The sequence below is a fragment of the Lontra canadensis genome, unplaced genomic scaffold, assembly GCF_010015895.1.
Source record: "Lontra canadensis isolate GAN:19392208 unplaced genomic scaffold, GSC_riverotter_1.0 scaffold6, whole genome shotgun sequence".
NCBI classification, from domain to species: Eukaryota; Metazoa; Chordata; class Mammalia; order Carnivora; family Mustelidae; genus Lontra; species Lontra canadensis.
This window is the reverse complement of record NW_022631000.1, coordinates 36,620,831-36,641,820: the sequence shown is the minus strand read 5'-3', so window position 1 is coordinate 36,641,820 and position 20,990 is coordinate 36,620,831. Positions and strand designations below refer to the sequence as shown.

General features: G+C 37.3%; 2 protein-coding genes across 2 annotated transcripts in view; one reads left to right on the top strand and one right to left on the bottom strand.

Moving 5' to 3' along the window:
- Positions 1-521: 521 nt before the first annotated feature.
- GFM1 (G elongation factor mitochondrial 1) overlaps positions 522-20,990 on the bottom strand; it is a 43,522-nt gene continuing 23,053 nt past the window's right edge. The window contains exons 14-18 of the mRNA XM_032852604.1: positions 10,479-10,641; positions 8,214-8,358; positions 2,507-2,667; positions 1,700-1,753; positions 522-1,559 (exon numbers count right to left, since the gene is read on the bottom strand). Of these exons, the coding sequence (XP_032708495.1) occupies positions 1,428-1,559; positions 1,700-1,753; positions 2,507-2,667; positions 8,214-8,358; positions 10,479-10,641 (655 nt within the window). The 3' untranslated portion in view covers positions 522-1,427. The remainder of the gene's footprint in view (positions 1,560-1,699; positions 1,754-2,506; positions 2,668-8,213; positions 8,359-10,478; positions 10,642-20,990) is intronic.
- LXN (latexin) lies at positions 14,543-20,984 on the top strand. Its single transcript, XM_032852606.1, has 6 exons — positions 14,543-14,868; positions 16,412-16,474; positions 17,584-17,761; positions 18,033-18,169; positions 20,325-20,387; positions 20,652-20,984. Exons 1-6 carry the CDS (start codon positions 14,740-14,742, stop codon positions 20,748-20,750), a joined length of 669 nt encoding a protein of 222 aa, XP_032708497.1. The 5' UTR covers positions 14,543-14,739; the 3' UTR covers positions 20,751-20,984.

Below are 20,990 nucleotides of genomic sequence, written 5' to 3'. Positions count from 1 at the left end.
AATACATTTGGTTTCATGAATACAATTAATTATCAACTTGAAAATTTAACAAGCTGTGTGGTCCCAGACAAGTTATTTACCCTCTCTGTGCTTTTGCTGCTTCTATTACAAAATGGACATAGTTATAGTACTGGCTTTCATAGGGTTGTGAAAACTAAATTAAATGCACTTAAAGCATTTGGCAGATACTTTGAAAACATGCTCAATACTTCAAAAAATCTTTTTCTAGAAACCTTAAGTTATAAAGCCCAACCTGTAAATCAAGAAAAAGAAAGGAACCATTATTTTATTTCTATTATCCACTAAGAGAAAGGACTAGGAAATACCTTTCCCATCAGATGATTTGGGGATGAAGTAGTCCTCAACGATATGGTAGAACTGTCCAGGAAAGTCCAACCTAGCCTAGAAACAAAACTTAACATTTGTTCTTTCAGCATGTCAAGGAATACAATATAGGATAAACTCCCAACAGACTCAAATTCAGCTAGTGTTTACCAAGTGAATGAAACTGACCAGACAGCAACTATGTAAATTCTATTTTATTATTCAGAGTTGCAGAAACACTAAAATAAACATAGGTAAAAATAGCAATATGCAAGGGTCTGCTTTTCATTTTAACATATCCACAAGAAACTAACATAAAAGTAGACATTTACAAATTTGCAGAAGCCACAAATTGAAGCAATCACCTGTATATAAAACAGCAAGAAATCTACTAGCCATTGTAATATCCCCATGAAGAATCTGAAAAATGTTCTCTATTAAGAACATATTAAATCCACCAAACAGAAAAGTCTTGTTCAAGTATGCGTTGGTGGTACAGTGGTGAGCATAGCTGCCTTCCACAAAAGCCTGCTCATTAAAAGAGGACACTTCCCCCAAGAAGTGTCATGATATAAGCAATTCACCTTCAAATTGTTGCTTAGCAAAAAATTAAAAAAAAATTAAATAGAGAGGTATGAGACACAAAGAGATGAGGCAAGTATGACAAAATAAATTATTATGTGATAAACTAATTGTTAACAAGACTGTTCGTTATTGAGTCCAGATGGAAGATATAGGCTATTCTCTGTACTGTCTTTTTCAGCTTTTCTATGTTGAAAATTCTTAGAATAAAAAATTCGGAAAGGAAGTTTACATACCATTCTAAACTTAGAAGTATAACTGAAGTCAGTCTCTTCTTCCCTTAGATATGAAATATATTTCAGTAATAATCATATTTTATTTGAGGTTTTTCAATGAACTATAAAGCCAATCCACAGATTTGGGGTATATATAGAATTATCTTTGAATATGATAGAAACTCCTGAATGTAAGAGGAAGAGCTTCTAAAATTTGTTTTAGCCTGAATTCATTCCACCAGAACCCATGAGAGTATATAAATCTTACAGATTCGGTTATAGCTAGTCAACTTAAAGTGAAGAAAGTTAGTTCTTGGCTTTTCCTTTTTTTACAGGGAGTTGACCTGTAGCTTCTAAGTACTTATTGATGAGGTCTTCTTGTGTGGACGGTGAACAGGGCTGATATCTGCAGTACTCCATTGTGTATTCTCCCTTTCCCTAAGGAGTTAAAAAACAACAGAGATTTTATTTGTTTGTTTTGGTACATCTACCAAGCAAAGACAGGATTTCACACATTTGAGCACTGTGTAGGGCGGTTTCTTAAAGAGCACCTGAGTAAAGTTTAAATATCTGCTTACCTCTGTGCATGACCTAAGTTCAGTGGAATAACCAAACATATCATTTAGAGGGACCTGAAAACAAACACAGGATATTCTGGTATTGCTTACTGACAAATATTTGAGAAAAGTACAGAAAAGCCTTAGGCATTTAATTCCTTTAGTCTTAGGTTTCTACTAACTACTCTTGATTTAAAAGAATTAAAAGCTAGAGAAGTATATATTTGTTTTACTGAAAGTAAAAATCTTATTTAAAAATAATTTAACGTGGCAGTCACAACTAAAAACCAAATCTTTCTGTTTCACAAGGTGGACATCACTCTCATACCCACTCCACACTCTGGTTGCAGCTCAAACATGGAGAAGTGTTTCTTCTGTGAAAATGTTAATACAACTTTCCTCTGGACACCTCAATAATATGCTGATAGTAGTGTCTTTTAGGAGGCCTTATGTAATGTGATATACACTTTCTTCTATGAGATTTAAGTAAAGCACAGGCAATGGAACTCAGTATTATCCAGTAAGAGATAATGTGATAAAGCAGCTATACAAATGAAACTTGTAACAAGAAATAAAGACAACGTCTATACATCTAAGAAAATGACATATTCATAAAGGCCCACATAAATCTTATTTTTAGCTTTTGCATTTAAGAGCTGCTCTAACAGCAAATTATAGAAATTGCCACAAATACAATACTCGAATAGCTAGGAAAATGTGTCAATTCACTCTACACTCTCCAAAACAAAGTCTCCAAAACCAAAAACTAACTCTCATTTCTATCTGCAGTTACTAAAAGCAGGATTGTCAATGATCAATAGTACTTACATCGGCATACAATGTAAAATAGTCCTCAATCCCATCTTGTCCTGTGATTACCCCATGGCGTCGGTTAATTCCCGCAATCACAGGTCCATGAAATTCATTTGGGGCTATAATTTCCACAGACATAATAGGTTCAAGAATACATAATGTTGCATTTGCCAGAGCTGGGTTAAAAAAAAATACACCAATTAGTTTATTAATCTTTAAACACATGGCCACTCTTCCCTACCCAGACGTACAAAAGAGAGAGTGCTTCCAAAGGTACACGCAAGTGATGAGGTTCAAGTATTTGATCTGGACTCTTTTCCTCTAGTAGCTGTAACAGTCACTCTCCTAGATGGAAATTCCAGTAAGATAACACATGATTACAGTATTAATAGTTCTAAACTATATTTTTATCCTTAAACATCACTAAGCTGCAGAGAATATAAAAGGGGTCTTCAAACGACATACAATCAAGTTCTTTAGCATCTAAATTATCCAGCTGAGGGTTACTTATTCTCTTTCTCTGAATACTTTCAGGAATAAAAACTCTCACTGTTGTCTTTGTTTGATCAGGTAAACCAGTTCCTTCTGGTTGGTTCCTGGAAGACAGTTATTTTCAACTGTAAGAGAATAACTTTTATCATATATTTGGAGACAATAAATAAGTCACACCTGAGTTCTGTCTTTCCTTTTCTAGGCTAAACATTTTCAACACATGATTGAGAATCAAAGAACCAAGTTTCTAGTTTCTGCTCTGACCTCAACAAGTTATATATGCCTTTTAGAAAAACAAAATGTGTCCAGCTCTCACGTTTCTTCACCTATAAAATAAAGACACTGGATGTGAAGAGACATTTAAGCACTGAAACGTGTGTGTCCAAGCTTATTTTTATTCCCCTTAATATATAACCAGAACACTTCTTAATGTGACAAATGCTGACTGAGGGTTATATTTAACAATGTGGAGAAGACAGAATAACATTTCAAACATTCTTATCTAATTTGTATGTTATGATAGTGTGGAATAATACTTCAGCCTCAGACTGGATGAATTATCTCTAAATAAAAACTTTAAGCAAAACCTAGAAAAGATGACAAAGAAAATATTTTAAGATAATCACAGCTTTCTAGGCATCAATTTGTTTAGATTAATCAATTAATTAATCAGCAATCATTCTCATATAGTCATTAAAGCACTTCTCCTAAAGCCACTAGTAGCTTAAGTGCAATAATTATAAGAACAGCAACTTAATATCCTTGGATTTCTTTGAATTATTCTCTAATTCAAATCATAGCTCAGACCTACCTTTGACTAATTAGTCCTCATTAGTGAATTTTGTTCTAAAAAAGAGAAGTAACTGAACTTTGCAGACTCCAAAGCTTCTTCAGCTAAGCCCCCCCAAAACCCCACACAGACGTGGAAGGCAGCTTACAGTTTGGGACTGTAGAAACGGCTCTAGCTCCTGCAATGTCTGGGGTTATCCCAACACCAGAGCTTCCCTGGCTCTAAAGATATGCAATCTATGCAGAAGAAGACATCCAGAAAGACAGATATGAGCAGATGTCTTAAGATTTAGAACACATTACCTCATGCTTTCAATAGGTCAGTAATATAAAAGAGCGAGACTGGGAAAGGGTCATATTTTAAAGGCAAGAAAGGGCCAGGTAGACAGTGCCCATCACTTAATTGCTGAGGATGCCTTGTCCAGTTCTCAGTTTCATATTCTCTCATCCTGCTCCTTTCCCTTTAAGTTTCTCTTTCTTCCTCAACTCATCTCCTGACTCACTTCCAAAGAATTCATGCCTTCTTCTAAGCCGCTGTGGCAAGACTCTGGAGTGAATTTCACCCTGCTGTATTCACCAGTCACACGGCAGCCCACTCCTAAAACCTATGTTTCCTCAAGCAGATCCGTGTGGTCTATGGCTTTTTAAGATAGCAAGTAAAAATACAACCATCTTCACAGGTACTTTAAGCCTGTGGTGGTGAGAAGAGGTGGTAATATTTTTTATCAACCACTAGGAATAATGCTGATAACACCAGGCCAGGTGTTGAAGAGGCCAAATGAGGTGGTATTCAAGGGCTAGGACTCTAGGCTGGTTTAGCTCTCAGCTCCACCACCATCTTGTAATCTTGAGTAATTCAATCAACTACTCTGAGTCCTATTTTCTCAACTGTAACGTCACTGTGAACATAAGATACGATCATTCATGCACTCAGCATAAAACAGCGCACATAAGTGATCAATAAATGTTATTATGAGTACTCGGAGACAAGAAGCTAGGGAACAGCGGCATGGCACAGTACCAGGTCAAAGGCAATCCAAAGGAAAGCGTGACTAGCATTCACTGCCCAAGTATGCACGTGCAAGTTTTCAAAGACATTCCTATAAATTTTACATTCTCTCACACAATGTTATGGAATTACTATTTCCAAGCAGCCTGGGGGAAATTTCCACACAGTAAGTATGGAGCAGAGCTGGGATCTAAACCCCAAGCCCATCACATAATGGGGCAGGAGCTCAAAGAAGGGGTGCTGTCAAGTCAACTGAGCTAACCTTTATTTCTAGGCCTTTATTTCTCTTGTTGGGTGGCTACAAGTTTGAGGTTTCTGGGAAGACCAAGCATAGTGCTCTAAAACCTGGACACAGAAGAAGATGGCAATGGTCGCATTTGTAAGGTGAAACACGCCCAAAGAAACATTCATTTTAGATTCAGTTTTAGTTATATCACTGATTAATCTCAGAGACAAAGTTTAAACTGTGACCCAACAGTTCCAGTTTGCATTTGTTTTGGAAAAAAAAAAAAAAAAAAAAAAAAAAGACAATCCAAACTACTTTTCTTCCCATTTTGAACAGAGAATGGCTCATAAATCTAAGCTATTCTGATACTGGGCTCATTTCATGACATTTTTACCCCAAAACTCTCATAAGGAATTCAAGAGAGGTTTATGCATGAAAAGCTGATTTTCTTACTGAGCTAAGGAAAACTTCCTTTTACCCTATACACTTGTCCTTCAATCATGGATGACTGAATAACAGATGAAGAAACAGCAAAGTAATTCATTTTTCATGCTAGCATCCTGATTTGTACATGATTATCTGGCAAAAAAAAAAACAAAACTCAATTACTATCTAGTGTTTTCCCTTTGCACACCTACCAGGCAGTTTTCATACTTAATGTCTGTACACTTAAATAATTAAAAAGTAAAGATCACATATTCACCTGTTTAGCTAATATTCACAGATGTACAGACTGTTTTCATGGATGCACATGTGTAAATTATGGGCATATATGTCTGCATTTAGTTATATCTCTTATAGGAGCAATTAAAAAAGAAGATGAGGCTTTTTGTTAACTGACAACCATACCAATTATCTGGCTTTGTGTAAACTCTATCTCCAGGAAAGCTACTAATTTCCAGTCAAGCAGCAGCATAGAATAATTGATTTAACTATACTTGTAGAATGTATCGACATGGATGGAACTGGAAGAGATTATGCTGAGTGAGATAAGTCAAGCAGAGAAAGACAATTATCATGTGGTTTCACTTATTTGCGGAGCATAAGGAATAACATGGAGGACATTAGGAGAAGGAAAGGAAAAACGAGTTGAAGTAAATCAGAGGGGGAGATAAACCATGAGAGACTATGGACTACAGGAAACAAACTGAGGGTTTCAAAGGGGAGGAGAGTGAGGGGATGGATTAGCCTGGTGGCGGGTATTAAGGAGGAGAAAGCACAAGCAGGTGGAGTGAAAGAGGGAGAAGCAGGCTCTCCTCTGAGCTGGGAGCGGCAAGTGTTTTAATGTGAATCATGCCTTAGAAAATCTTTCTTTGTGACTTAATTTCCCTTTTTCCTACTAACACAATCTTCAGATTACGACAAGATTTCCAGATCACAGACCTCAACTGCATTTCTAACAGAGCTGGCAAAAGAAAATGAAGGATTTTCTCTCCCTTTCACAACTGAGAAACTAATACACAAATTATTAACAGCTGCTATTAGTTTAAGTAATATAAGAAATTAGCAACCTAGCCAAGAAATGAGCAAACTTTTCCAACTACTGCCCCACACCTGGTCACAGATGCAAACAGAAAAACAAAACGAAGTCCAAAATTCATGTAGAATCAACAAAATCATGATTTACAGAATGCTTAAAAAATATTATGATTAATCTAATTTTTACTGTCCATTTGACTGCCTCTGATAAAAATGTTTCTGAAATGTTTCATAAATCATAATATAATTCTCCTGTCTAAAGATACTTATGGACATTATTAATAATATGGAAGAGATGACAAAGAGAATACATTTTCTGGGTCCAGGACACAGGTTTCAAGTTCCTTTGTTGAATAACCCTGATGTCAGATTGCTGTGTTATTTGCTTTTCTCTCTTAAAAGCAAGAAATCAGGGGGTGCCTGGGTGGCTCAGTGGGTTAAAGCCTCTGCCTTCGGCTCAGGTCATGATCCTAGGGTTCTGGGATCCAGTTCCGCGCCGGGCTCTCTGCTCTGCAGGGAGACTGCTTCCTCCTCTCTCTGCCTGCCTCTCTGCCTACTTGTAATCTGTGTCTGTCAAATAAATAAATAAAATATTTAAAAAAAAAAAAAAGGCAAGAATCAGATATACTTGCAATTGTTTAGGTTTCTGGTTCATCAGGGTTTTTAATACACCAGTTATTCTGTGTGGAAAAGGTTGACAATTCCAGCAGTTTAACAAGAGGTCTGCACTGTGAATAAAGTTTACTGAATTCCTTCAAAATATGTTTCCATCCACAAAATGCCTAAAAGCCTAAAATGTCACACTTTACAAAAATTACTTAAAATTTATGGATTTCCTGATATCTGAATAAGTCACTAAAAAGAGCATGACAGCAATGTTTCTATAAAATATCTCTTAGTACTCCAAGCACATCCATCTTCTTTATTAAAAACACAACAGCCAAAATATGGAAAAAGCCCAGATGTCCTTTGACAGAGGAATGGTAAAGATATGGCATGTATATCTCTATCTATCTATTGATCTACACACACACACACACACACACACGAATATTACTTAGCCAACAAAAAGATTGAAATTTTGCCATTTACAATGATGTGGATGGAACCAAAGGGTATTATGGTAAGCAAAATAAGTCCATCAGAGAAAGACAAATATCATATGATTTCACTAATATGTGGGATTTAAGAAACAAAACAGATGAACACAGGGGAAGGGAGGATAAAATAAAGTGAAATGAGAGAGGGAGATAAACCATAAGAGACTTAACTCTAGGAAACAAATTTGGGGGTTGCTGGAGGGGAGGTGGTGGGGGGATGGGGTACCTGGGTGATGGGCGTTAAGGAGGGCACTTGATGTAATGAGCACTGGGTGTTAATGCTACTGACGAATCACTGAACTCTACCTCTGAAACTAATACTACACTATATGCTAATTAACTGATTTTTAAAAAGTGGCAAAAAAACAGAACTTACAGGTTACCTCTAAATTAAGCATATGACAAATATTAGGTAATTTAGAACAAGGTAGCCTTTCAGTTTTGTAAGGAAGAGAATACAGTAAGCTACCCTCACTTCAACTCTAGATTTGCCCACACCTGCCAAGTGCCTCAGTGGGCTGCCTGGGACTCTGGGGCACAAGACTAAAACACAGCACTGCACTCGGAGTCTCTGACGGTCTATCAGGGAAACAGACACCGTGCTGCAGCAAACACAGGACACAGTACCTTGTTTAAGAGCGCCTTCTCCTGCACGGATGAAAGAGATTTCGTTGGAATCAACCATGTGGTGTGCCCCATCTTGCAGGACAAACCGGAGCCCAGAGAGCTTGTGACCAGAAAGAGGGCCTTTCTCACAGGCATCCAAAAACCCCTGTTAGTGAATGAATACAACTTCTGGAGTCAGTGGATTTCACTTCCAGGTGAATTATTAAAAACACTCACACATTTTACTGTTCAGAAATTGAACATTTTTATGAATACTACATTTTGCTCCTCAGAAAAAGAAGTTTTAAAAAGCTGAATAGCTTAACTACTTAAATTTTATTATTGTGGCATCTAGATGAACAATCCCTTGGAAAAGCGTTATCACTTAAAAGTGTGAGCTGGTTTGAAAGTGATGCTGAGAGTGTCGACACTTAACATCTTCAGGAATTACTTACCTCTTATAACCCATTATACAGACAGCCTGCTCTTAATTTTATAAGGAGGAAACAGAGGAAAAGCAAGGAAGAATATTTCCATCAAACTTGGCATTGATTCAACAGTTATGTCTTGAGCTCCCACTATACACCTATCAGGGCTTTGCCTCACTGGCAGATCACTACATTATGGCTTTGGTGTTATACATGCCAGTAAGAACTGGAATTCAAAAGTAAATTCATTTTTCCTGATGCAGTTCTTTAAAAAAAAAACAAAAAAAACAGCTTCATTGACGTATGACTGATACACAATAAACTAAACATATTTTAAAAGTATAATTTGATAAGTTTGCAATTCTTTTTCAGCCACTTCAACATTTGTAGAGGTCCCACAATTCACGTTAGTTTTTCCTGACAATCACATTGCTGCACATAGAGTACAATATATTTCTGACACTGCAAAACTATAAACTCTATATGCTGAAAAAAACATAAACCCTCCTTTACCTACATTAATATTGAAGAATACAAGATAACTTAAAAGTATAAGAGTGACAAAATACTCTCTTGAAATAAAGTATAGTGAATGAAATACAGTAATCACAAAATGCTACCATCACTAAAGCCAAAATTATAATTAGCAAAGATTTCTAAGCTAAAAGGGTAAATGAAAACCTAAAAATCTCAATGTAGGAGAACAGTTGCTGAAGGTTTACAACAGTCTTAAAGCCAGTGACCTAGAGAGCAAACAAAACACTAACCTCTTACATGTGCAAAGCACTTCACACTTTACAAAGAAATGTCAGAGTATTATCTGACCCTCAAGTTGGTAAGGGGTTCAAGTTTAGTTTTCTATTTACTCACACTTTACAAATGAAGAAACTGGCTCCGAATACCATGATTTACCAAAGAGTGCATTAATCAGTAGCAGAGACGATGGGAGAACTCAGATATTGGGAATCTTGGCAAAAGATCATGCTACTGTAACAGTAAACTCAAAACCTTCATAAAACCCTACTGACTGCTACAAATTTTAATTGTTGATTGCTATTTACAACATAGGCTCAATTTATTAAAAGAAATAGAATAACTATGATTAAGAAACAGAATGAGGGATACTTGAGTGGCTCAGTCAGTTAAGCATTCAACTCTTGATTTCAACTCAGGTCACGATCTCAGGGATGTGAAATTGAGCCCTCTATTAGGCTCTGCCCTGGGCACAGAGCCTGCTTAAGATTCTCCCTCTCCCTCTGCCCCTTAGTAGAGTGCTTAAATATGAAAAGTGCTTAATATATATTTGCTAAGTGCATGTCTTTGAAAAGCTGGCTACAATCTGGAGACGGCTGCACTATGAGAAGGAAAATAAGTCCTCTTAGAGAAAGAACTACTGCTTTGTTCTGGAAAAAAGAAATAAAGGAAAAAAAGAAACAGAATGAGTTCCCCCTCGTTGTCATAGCATATATTTATAGCTCTTCAACCTAATGAACTGAAGATTCTAAATAAGATGGAAAGCTTACCAGTCAGATAAAGAAGCAGGACTGTAACTGAAATGAACCACAGAAGACAATGTGATAGAAATAGGATCTGAGGGGCGCCTAGCTGGCTTAGTCAGAAGAGAATGAGACCCTTGATCTTGGGGTCATGAGTTTGAGTCCCACGTTGAGTATAGAGATTACTTAGATAAATAAAACTTAAAAAAAAAAAAAAAGAAGAGCATGGTGCATAAACAATGACTCTTGGAACACTGAAAAAATTAAATTAAAAATATAAACACACAAACAAAAGAAATATGATTCGATACCACCTAATAAACTGGTTGAAAAAAATGTAATCAAGTTATTTTTGTTGTTACCTTTTCTACTGCAGGCACAAACTGCTTTGGAACATTTGCCCCGAATGTTTCATCTGAAAACTCCAACTTAGTGTAGTTCTCTGGGTCCAGAGGCTCCAGTACACCTATCACTCTTCCAAACTGGCCTGCACCACCTGATTGTTTTTTATGTGTAAATTCAAACCTGAAAGTGATTTAGGAGGGGGAAAAAAATCAACATGGCATTAACATAATTAATTACTAAAATGAAATAATTCCTACCGATTTAAATGAAAAGCCACATTTCACCATTTTTACTTACTTGTTCCTTTGAATTTACTGCCATAAAATTTTACTGTAAAATTTATTTAAAAGGTAATTCTCTCTTTCATGTTTTTACTTGGAGGTGAATTACTAAAAGGTAATTCTCTCTTTCATGTTTTTACTTTACTTTACATGTTTTTACATGGTTTTCTTTCATTCTGCCAATTCTTTACTTCACAAGTAGAAAGGTAAAAGTGTTAAAAGTCAGTCTAAGGTTCTTGCTCTAGTAACCTACATTCAAAGAGCTCAGCCTCTTCTTTTGGAATGCCTCCCTTCCTTGGGATACAGCGTTCTCTTCTTAAATCTCTACAGCTAGAGACAGTTACTTGAAAATGGGAGCTCTGCAGTTAATTTATTCAGATAGTTCCTATCTAAGTTAATTTACCACTTGGACTTTATGGAGTGATGCAATATAAGGGAAGGGAGTTTCAGGTGGATTAATACCTGAAGAGAGTAATGGCAAAACAGTGACTAACATAAGTCACTCATATAAATAGACACATATACAGAAAATACACAGACACGGCAGTGTTTACTTCAAACCACTAACGGCCACATAAACAGAGTAAGCACTTTCTATATACTTATTAAAACATTTGTAAACATATGCTATTTCCCTGGGGGGGGGGGAAACATTTCATGAGTATCTACTGCCTGCAAAGCATTTATTCCTTTAAAGTGAAACCTTCCTCAAGACCTCAAGATGAAAGAGGCCACCTGCTTTCAAAATTATCTCAGACAACTGCAGGTAAATGGACGTGAATGAGCGTGTCCCTACATACAGATGTGTCATGGTGTGTCGTGGTCTGAAATTACTAAATACTCAGATGCGTCATGATGTGTCGTGGTCTGAAATTACTAAATACTCATTTTTGTAGCAGACACCAGCTTGGAGTATGCGGTTTCATAAGAAGCCTAAATGTGAATGTGCCTGCTGAACTGCTTTTAAACAGTTTCCCAGCCACCAGGAGACTCGGGACGGGCTGAGAGAAACAAAATGCTGACAGAGACACTGTTCTGGGAGGGAAAAAACAGCTATCAGAACTAAGAGAACGAAAGGACTTGCTGCAGGGATTCCATAACGATGGGCCCCTGACAAGTCTTGGGTATGCACAAGTTCTCTGAGATGTTTACAGTTTTGTTTTCAATTTGACAATATGACATCAATACAAACATATACTCTGTTGTCTGTAGGGTAATCACTAACCAGGGATGTTTATAGTTAAGTTAAAATTTTTAAAAAAATTTAAAATTCAGTTCCTCAGTTGCACTAGTCACATTTTAAGTGGTCAACAGTCAAATGTGGGAAATGGGTACAATATAGTGCAGCACAGAGAACACTTCCAGCACTGCCCTGCAGGACCAGTTCACAAACCAGTAAGTTTCAGAGGTCACATCTGAATCATAATCAAGTGGAGGCCAAATAATGAAACACAGAGGTACCAGGCTTGTGCTAAGCAGTTTTTACGTATCATTTTATTTGTTCTTCCCCACAAACTATGATTGTGCACTACTATCACCATTTTACAGATGAGAAAGTAACTTGCCAAATATGATGCAGTTAAATGGCAGAACCAGGATTGTACCAAAACCAATGCTCTTAATTAAACATTTTTCTAGAAGGCTAATAAGAACATAAGCTGACATAACCTGCAAATGATGATTTCACTGAAAAAGCTGTTAGAGGGCGGTAGGTGAAGACAGACTACAGCAGCTTCCAAGAGGTAGAAGAACTAAGATATTACTTGGTAGGCAGCTAACAGGAGTGCTGCAGGTAAAAGAACTCATGCCCCGGTCACGTTGGGGAGGCAATTTTGTTTTGGCAAAACATCATCTCTCACGATAAAATTAATGTTAATTAGAACAGTGTTGGTTTTTTGTTTTTGTTTTTGTTTTTTTAGATTTTATTTATTTAAGAGAGAGCATGAATGGTGGGAAGGGGCAGAGGGAAAGGGAGAAGCAGACTCCCTGCCTAGTGGGGAGCCCAATGCAGGGCTTGATCCCAAGACCCCGAGATCATGACCTGAGCTGTAGGCAGCCACTTAACTGCCTGAGCCACCCTGGCACTTCATAACTGTATTGGTTTTATCTCTATTTTGCACATTTATTTTGATTTGATAGTTGTACCAAAATTGCAAGATACAGATCTTTTTACTTAGTTTTCATTCATATTAGTTTTCATTATCAACAAAAAGCTCTTTCAGCATCATCAGAATGTACTCAGCCACTCTTTCCTGGACACTATCAAAGAAAACACATGATTCAAACACTACACACACACACAATGATAACCTAAGAGGTTGGCTGATACATGAATGACTCACCCTCTCACGCCCAAAAAGAAAAATCTTTCTCTCTCTTTTTTTTTTTTTAGAAAAAAGCCTTAAGGAGAGAAACCCTATAATCCTCAACTCACTTGACAATTGGTTGACTAATCTAACTAGAAAAGACAGAAATGCCTTATTCCTTACATTTAAAAAAATATATACTTACTGCAAATAAAGACTATGAGTAAATTAAGGATATTTGAGGGAGAGAACACATTACAAATACATTTTTAAGTTTATTTTTTAAAGCACAACACATATGCCCACCCAAGGAACTTTCAAAGAACCTTCAAAAATCCATTTTGAGGGGGGCGCCTGGGTGGCTCAGTGGGTTAAGCCTCTGCCTTCGGCTCAGGTCGTGATCTCAGGGTCCTGGGATCGAGCCCCACATTGGGCTTTCTGCTCAGCAGGGAGCCTGCTTCCCCCCCTCCCCCCTGCCTACCTCTCTGCCTACTTGTGATCTCTCTCTCTCTCTCCCTGTCAAATAAATAAAATTAAAAATCTTAAAAAAAAAATCCATTTTGAGGGAAAAAAGGCAACGAATCTCTATTTTCCAAGCCAATGAGCTTGGAAAGTTTGGCCATACGGTTAAAAAGGAACCTTAGCTTCCTGATCTAGAGCAAATCCAAAGCCTAAATTATAGTCCTTTCAAAGGTAAAACAAGGTAATTAAGGAAACTGGAGAATGGAAATCCACTACCTACTAAAAGTCTGTGCTTGCTTAAGCAGCTATAAAAACTCTCATCTTTGTTAGAAGTTTCTTCAATATAGTGCTTGAAGTTCAGTCCTTAAATGTTTTAATTCTTAAAGTAAAAATTTCAAAGTGATCAGAAGGTCAGAAGCATGGTTTTACAGCAAAACCTCATTTTTCTAAGATTAGCAAAGGGAGAGAGGGGTGCAGGTGTATTTATTTATCTTGATCTAATAAATTACATAATTTATTATGTAATTAATATGTATTAATAATAAAATTATTATGTAATTAATATTAATATGTAATTAATGCTAATTTCTCATATGCTGATTTGGGCAGCATTGGTCCAATCCCACAGAAAAGGGGATTAACCAAGAGGGCTCCTGGAAAGAAAAGAGAAAAAAGTAACCAACCCACTCGCTACCTGGAGCTCCTTTTGCACTTTGCCGTGGGCCTGACACTGTGACTAATGTCTGAGGAAGGTGTGCTCTGAAGGGCATGTGAAGCAACCAGATTTCTTCCATGAAGAGGAAACTGGAGGCCCAAGAGGCAGCTCCATAAACGAAAAGGCCAGAACGCCCTTCCCTGCACTTCAGTAAAGGTTAATGAAAGGAAGCACAAAGTCCCAGCCAGCCTAACCCACCAACTCCCTCCCCATACCTCCACCCTCGCCAGCCGGAAAGGCCAGGGCTCTCCCCTCGCAGGAACAAGTCGGTACTGCGGGTGGTAGTGGGGCGGGGCCACAGGAGCAGCGGCGGGAGCCAGCGCCCCTGCGGCAGCTTCCTGAATCAGAAGGAGGGAAGGAGGAAGAGAAGGGTGGGAGCTGGCGATCCCGCCCACACCCGGCCGACCTCGGCGTGCGACTCTTCCGTCGCAGCTACCCGGCAGAAAGCTGAACCAGTGGTGCGCTGGGAGCGTCTGGTCCCTGCAACTTGAGCAGCCGTAAGCTCCCACCAAGAATGGAAATACCCCCGACCCATTTCCCAGCCTCCAGGGCAGCCTCGGTGGCGGAGAACTGCATCAACTACCAGCAGGGGACCCCCCACAAGGTGTTTCTGGTGCAGACTATCAAACAAGCCAGCATGGAGGTGAGTCCGACAGAGGGCAGTGGGCGGGTGCCTGCACCTACTTGCTTTCCCTCCACTCCCGAGGGTCTCAGCCTCGTTCTTCGGGTGACTTCCCTTCCACTCCACCCTTGCCTGTTTTGGGACTCGCTGTTGACGTCAGGTCTAGGGAAGTTAACATTTCTGGGGATAGCTGACACTCCAGGACAGCCACAGCTGTTTGTTTTTTTCTTGGAAAGTTAGACACATCCATACAGGTTTTAATGGGCACTTCCAAAGAAATGGAAAAGCGTTCTAAATGTGGGGCAGCATTTAACCATTTTCTGAATGAAACCTGTAGAACCATTCAAAAGAATCTCAAAACTGCTCCTGCATTTCTCATCTGCTACTCCAATCTGAACCAACAAAACATCCTGTCTTTCAAACAATACTTCTTTGCTGAAATTTTAGGAACAATCTTTATCAGACCCTTTGACCAAAATGAAGGGGGAAGCAAAGAGCAAGACAAACTGACAACCAAAGTCAGGGAACAAAAGCATTGTGGGCTGAAGCTTTAACTACCCAAACACCACTACCACTGATTCCTGTAAAAGATAATGCTCCCTCTGGCAAAGGGTTAAATTAAATGCTTAAGGCCGCAGCTGTTGCTAACTAGGTTTGTTTCTATTTTACTAAAATGTAAGATTTGAGATTGTCACTTAGTTATCTGACATAAACTTAAGTCTGTAAGAGCTGACAGGGAGTAAATGTTACTTCAAAACTGCACCAGATAATTAGGTATACACTCTTAGTTGTATCTTTTTTTTTATATATATATTTTATTTATTTATTTGACAGAGAGAGAGATCGCAAGTAGGCAGAGAGGCAGGCAGAGAGAGAGAGGGAGAAGCAGGCTCCCCACTGAGCAGAAAGCCCGATGTGGGGCTTGATCCCAGGACCCTGGGATCATGACCAGAGCCGAAGGCAGAGGCTTTAACCCACTGAGCCACCCAGGCGCCCCTCTTAGCTGTATCTTGATTCAAAAGTGAAATACCTACACAACTGTCTTACAGTTTTATAAAATTTGTTGAAGTATCATTTTGCAGGTCCACTAATGGACAAATAAAAACAGTATTTAACATCTCTAACCACTTCACAGTAATCTGTCCCAAATGGAACTGACCTTCCTTGAACAGTGTTTGGAGGGTACACAGGGCTTTTTGAAAATGTTTTCAATGGTATATCCTGTTTTTCATCTTAGAATCAAAAGGTGTTTCACAATTTTTTTTGTAGAGAATTCAGGATCACAGATCCAGAGGTTGAAGTCCTCTGATGAATGAAAGTGAATTATAACTTATTTTATATATGATTTTATCCCACTCTTCTGTTCTCATCCAAAATAAATCTCATAATGGACCTCCTAAATTAGATGTTACACACATGGTGACATGCGTTTTTCAAAGTCAAAGGCTTTAATCATTTACCCTCACCAAGTGAGCCCTCTGCCCCAACCAAATGAGAATGTATTTTTCTAATAATGCAAAGAATGGAGTTATTCTTATAATAACTCACCACATTTTCTTAATAGGATATTCCGGGAAAAGGACACAAGTATTGCCTTAAATTTTCTGTGGAAGAAATTATCCAAAAAGTAAGTAAAATGTCCTTTATTATGAAATAAAATTTGACTTTATAAATATTTTAGATCACCTTCCCTAATCAAATCATAGGATTAACTCGTTTTTTTTTTAAAGTTGTTGTGAAATTCCTGCCTTGGAAAAAAATGAGAATTCAAGGGTCCGATTATACTCTTTTAAAAACATACTCTGAGAACATGAAGTAATTCTATTCAGCTATTTAGAAAAGACTACCCATATCAATTCAAACAAATTCTCTTAAATATATTCTTAGGGCAGTCTGAACTTATGCCTGATATGAACAAATGACATAATTTACTCTCCAGTCATCATCACTTTCTTATGTCTGCCTTTCTCATTCTATTTTTTATTTCTTCCATTTAAAGAAAGCTGGTGCATTTAGATATTCATGAGCAATAAAATGATCAAATGGTACCAGTATGTTCATAGGAATCTTTCACTAATGTGGCAGGGAGATTTTTAAATATTACATAACTGCCAAATTATTAGTGAGACAAACTTAAAAAAAAAAAAAGGAACTGCAGTTTATACCATAACCATCTTAAAACTTTTTAAAAAAGCTTGCTCTTTTGTTGAGCGTAATTCAGAAGAGACACAGGCTAACATAAGAGATTTATTAAAAGATTATCTGAGCTACTAGACAGCCATCTTTCAAAGCAGAACCAATGCTACTATTTGCTACAATTTTCTAATTTTACATCTAGATACAGATTAATTTATCTGGGCTTGAAGATATTTCTGTTGTTTCAGAAGCAGAGGGTAGAGTAAGACTTAAAAAGTAAACGAAGTCTAGAGGTAGTACATAAAGTCAGACTAAAATCTGGCCTCACAAATGGGACACTCCATTAACACTGACATAATGAAGTTTTAAGATGAACTGTAAGATTGATACTTGATAAGTTATAAAATAAGTTATCTATTTTAGATATCTTCAAGAAAACTGTAGGCCACACCCAATTAAGATAGCTCTGTAATAGACACTCTGAAGTCAAGTTTGAAACATGATTGGGGGCCAACACTTTAAATGTTGCATCTCAAGAATGACAGTTAGGAATGGATGGCCATTTACATGTAAAGGTATTTTGCAAAATGTTTCAAACAGCAAGTTACACTGAACTGTACAGCGGAAGTACTTTACCCTCTAATGGGACAAGATACTGCACCAGAAGTCAACTTCACATTTGAAGGAGAAATTGGAAAGAACCCAGATAAAGAAGATAACACATTTTATCAAAAACTCAAGTCCATGAAGGAACCACTTGAAGCACAAAATATTCCAGGTATATAAATATGGCATGGAAAAATTTTTTTCAACTTTAAGATCAGTATTAATTATCTGTGCTCAAAACTGTTAGATGTTAATAATATGTTGGAAATATACTGGCTTTTTAAAAAATATTCATTACCAATCTAATTCAACAAAAAAGGGACTTACTTATATTCTGTACACATTTGAAGGAAAATAAAACATGACTTAGAATTTAGATTTCTTACAGGTTAACACTGTATGTATAAATAATTCCATTTACCATATAAATGTTTCCTCACCAGACAGTTTTGGAAATGTATCTCCAGAAATGAAGCCAGTTCGACACTTAGCCTGGGTTGCTTGTGGTTATATAATATGGCAGAATTCTACCGAAAACACATGGTATAAAATGGTAAAAATTCAAACTGTCAAGCAAGTGGTAAGTGATTTCTATAAAATATACTATTAACAGGGTTGTATTTTACTGAAAGTGTGATCATTCATAATTGGATAAATAGTGCCCCTTCAGTCATTTTGTATTTAAAATAGTGAAGCTGGTATTTTGAAGGAGAGGTCAGTTACAACCAAGGTTAAAAAAGTTGAAGCTACGGTTTCAAGAGAGTAAAGTATTGAGTTATAAATAATTTGGCATTCAGTTTTTGTGCTCAGCTTAATACAGAGTATATCCTTTGGTGATCTAAATTTTGTACTGAAGTCTTTATAGCTATGCAAATGAAACTACCTCTGTTTTTTTTCCTCTATTGAAATGGTGGTGCCAGAGCTCCTCAGAGACATGGCTGGCATTTTTTTGCCCCAAGAATCAGCTAGAACATATATCTTAGCATCTTTTAATCTTTGTGAAACTTGCTGTATATCATTTTCTTTTCTAGTCATAATCTACCACCTCATATTTTACTGCTAGCCTGCTAGTCTTTTAAGTCTGATAGGACTAGAACCTCCTCTTTCTGGTCTTTAAAGACCTAAAGTCAACTTCACACTTTAGCTTTATTAAGAAGTTAAAAAGAAAAAAAGTCAACTGTTGATATCTAATGGATATGAAGAAAAACAGAATACAAAGAAACCACAACAGTTTCAGTTCTATAAGAGAATAGGACTTTCCAAATGACTTGTTTCAGCTTGCTGGAAACAAACTGCAAGGCAGCTGGAACATCTTTACTCCACAGGCTTTTGCAACCACCTAGTAGACACCTACAGGCACTGGCGGCCAGGACACCCAATCACAATAATTAGAATATGATGTCAATATCTAACATAAATACCACAACTATATTTTAAGAAACAGAGCCCCTTTTTTTTTGTTTTTTAAATTTTTAAGTAGGCTCTGCACCCAGCGTGGAGCCCAACACAGGGCTTGAACTCACGACCCTGAGATCAAGACCTGAGCTAGATCACAAGTCAGACGCTTAACCCTCTGAACCACCCAGGCATCCCATTTCTGCAGACATCTACTTTGGTTACAAATTCCTATTGGGGTAACAAGGCTCAAATAATTGAGTAAAAGGTCCAGGTTACAGCGGTTATACAATCATAATCATGGTTTTCAAGGCATGATCTTGTAGCAAAATATGCTCAAGACAGTGCCAGAAGTTTGATGACAGAAAACTCCTATAACCCTTCATCAAAGTTTTAAAGCATTATTAAAATTTCAGCAGAAAGGTTTACTGCACATTTATAATTGCTATTAACCAAAGAGGCCACAGCAGCTCATGCTGCCCCTTGGAGGCCAGGGATGGTTTCAACACACTGATTATAAACCTTAAAAAGCCTTGTACAGCAAATCTCTGGTGAATGTAGTTTTAAACGATGTGGATGCAGTATTTCTGGGTAGCTGGTGGTCTAAATACTTTATATGCCCAAAACAATAAGCAGCACAGATCAAAGCTTTAATTGCAAAATCATTTAACTACATTGTTTTCCTATTTTCAGTTTTTAAAAAGAGAATTTCCATTATAAAATTGGTTTCCTTTAATGTAAACACTCATTTCAGTAGTTTATCCCCTAAACTAAACTTCTGAAAAATAGAAACATTAAGGAATCAATCTTTGACAAACTTTAGATTGTGATGTTCTGAAGTAACTATCACAACTCAGGGAACACAACTTTTAGAACATGTGAAAAATCATGATTTCAAAATGTAGTTTGAAAGAGAGCTTTTTTGTAAGAACATAGTTTTTCTTTTTCTTTTTCTTTTTTTTTTTTTTTTTTGTGAGACAGAGAGAGAGAGACAGGGAGCATGCAGGTATGGGTACTGAGTAGTAGGGCAGAGGGAGGGAAAGGGAAGCTCAAGCATGCTCCAGGCCCAGTGCCAGCCCAGTGCAGGGCTCCAGCTCACAACCAGGAGATCGTGACCTGAGCCAAAACCAAGAGTTGGATACTTAACGGACTAAGCCACCCAGGTGCCCCAGGAACTCAGTTTTTCTGATCAGGCTAAATAAATTATAACATTCAATTTTTGTTTTTACTTATTAAATGGAAGTATTATCATCTAGTAATGAAAGCTGATTTTTAAAATGAACATACCATTTTTGCCAAAGATACTGTTTCAAACACCAGATTTTTATTTTTTATGATAGCAAAGAAATGATGACTTCATTGAATTAGACTACACCGTTCTACTTCATGACATTGCATCTCAGGTAAAGTATCAGCTACTTTTCTTTGATGAGACTGTGAAAACTGAGACTGGTTTTAGAGCCACAGTGTATGTATGCCTTATTAATTTTGACCCTAAATCAGAATTCCTGTAAATTAATATAGACACCAGGTTAAAGTATATTATACTCGTAGCCAAACTTCTTTTTTGCTATTCTTTGTAAGGACTGTTTTGTCTCCAACAAAATGTAAACCAACATTGTTTTCTGAATTTTATCACAGCATTAGTTAGTTTCCTTTACTTGCAGGAGATTATTCCTTGGCAAATGCAAGTTCTCTGGCACCCGCAGTATGGTACTAAAGTCAAGCATAACAGCCGTCTGCCAAAGGAAGCACAACTAGAATAACGGAAGACCCTAACACTGACGTGTCAACGTACTTACTGATGATGTGTGTATGCCTTCACTGATACCTCGTTTGTGGGGTCAAACAAATCCCAAAATGTCACTTTGTATAAATGTCTTCATGACAGTATAGAACTACACAGATTCCATAATAGAGACTCACATGATGTAAAAGTGTCCCAACACTAATAGTGGTATGTATATCCCATAATAAAAAGCTTCAATTCCGGCCTCACATTATGT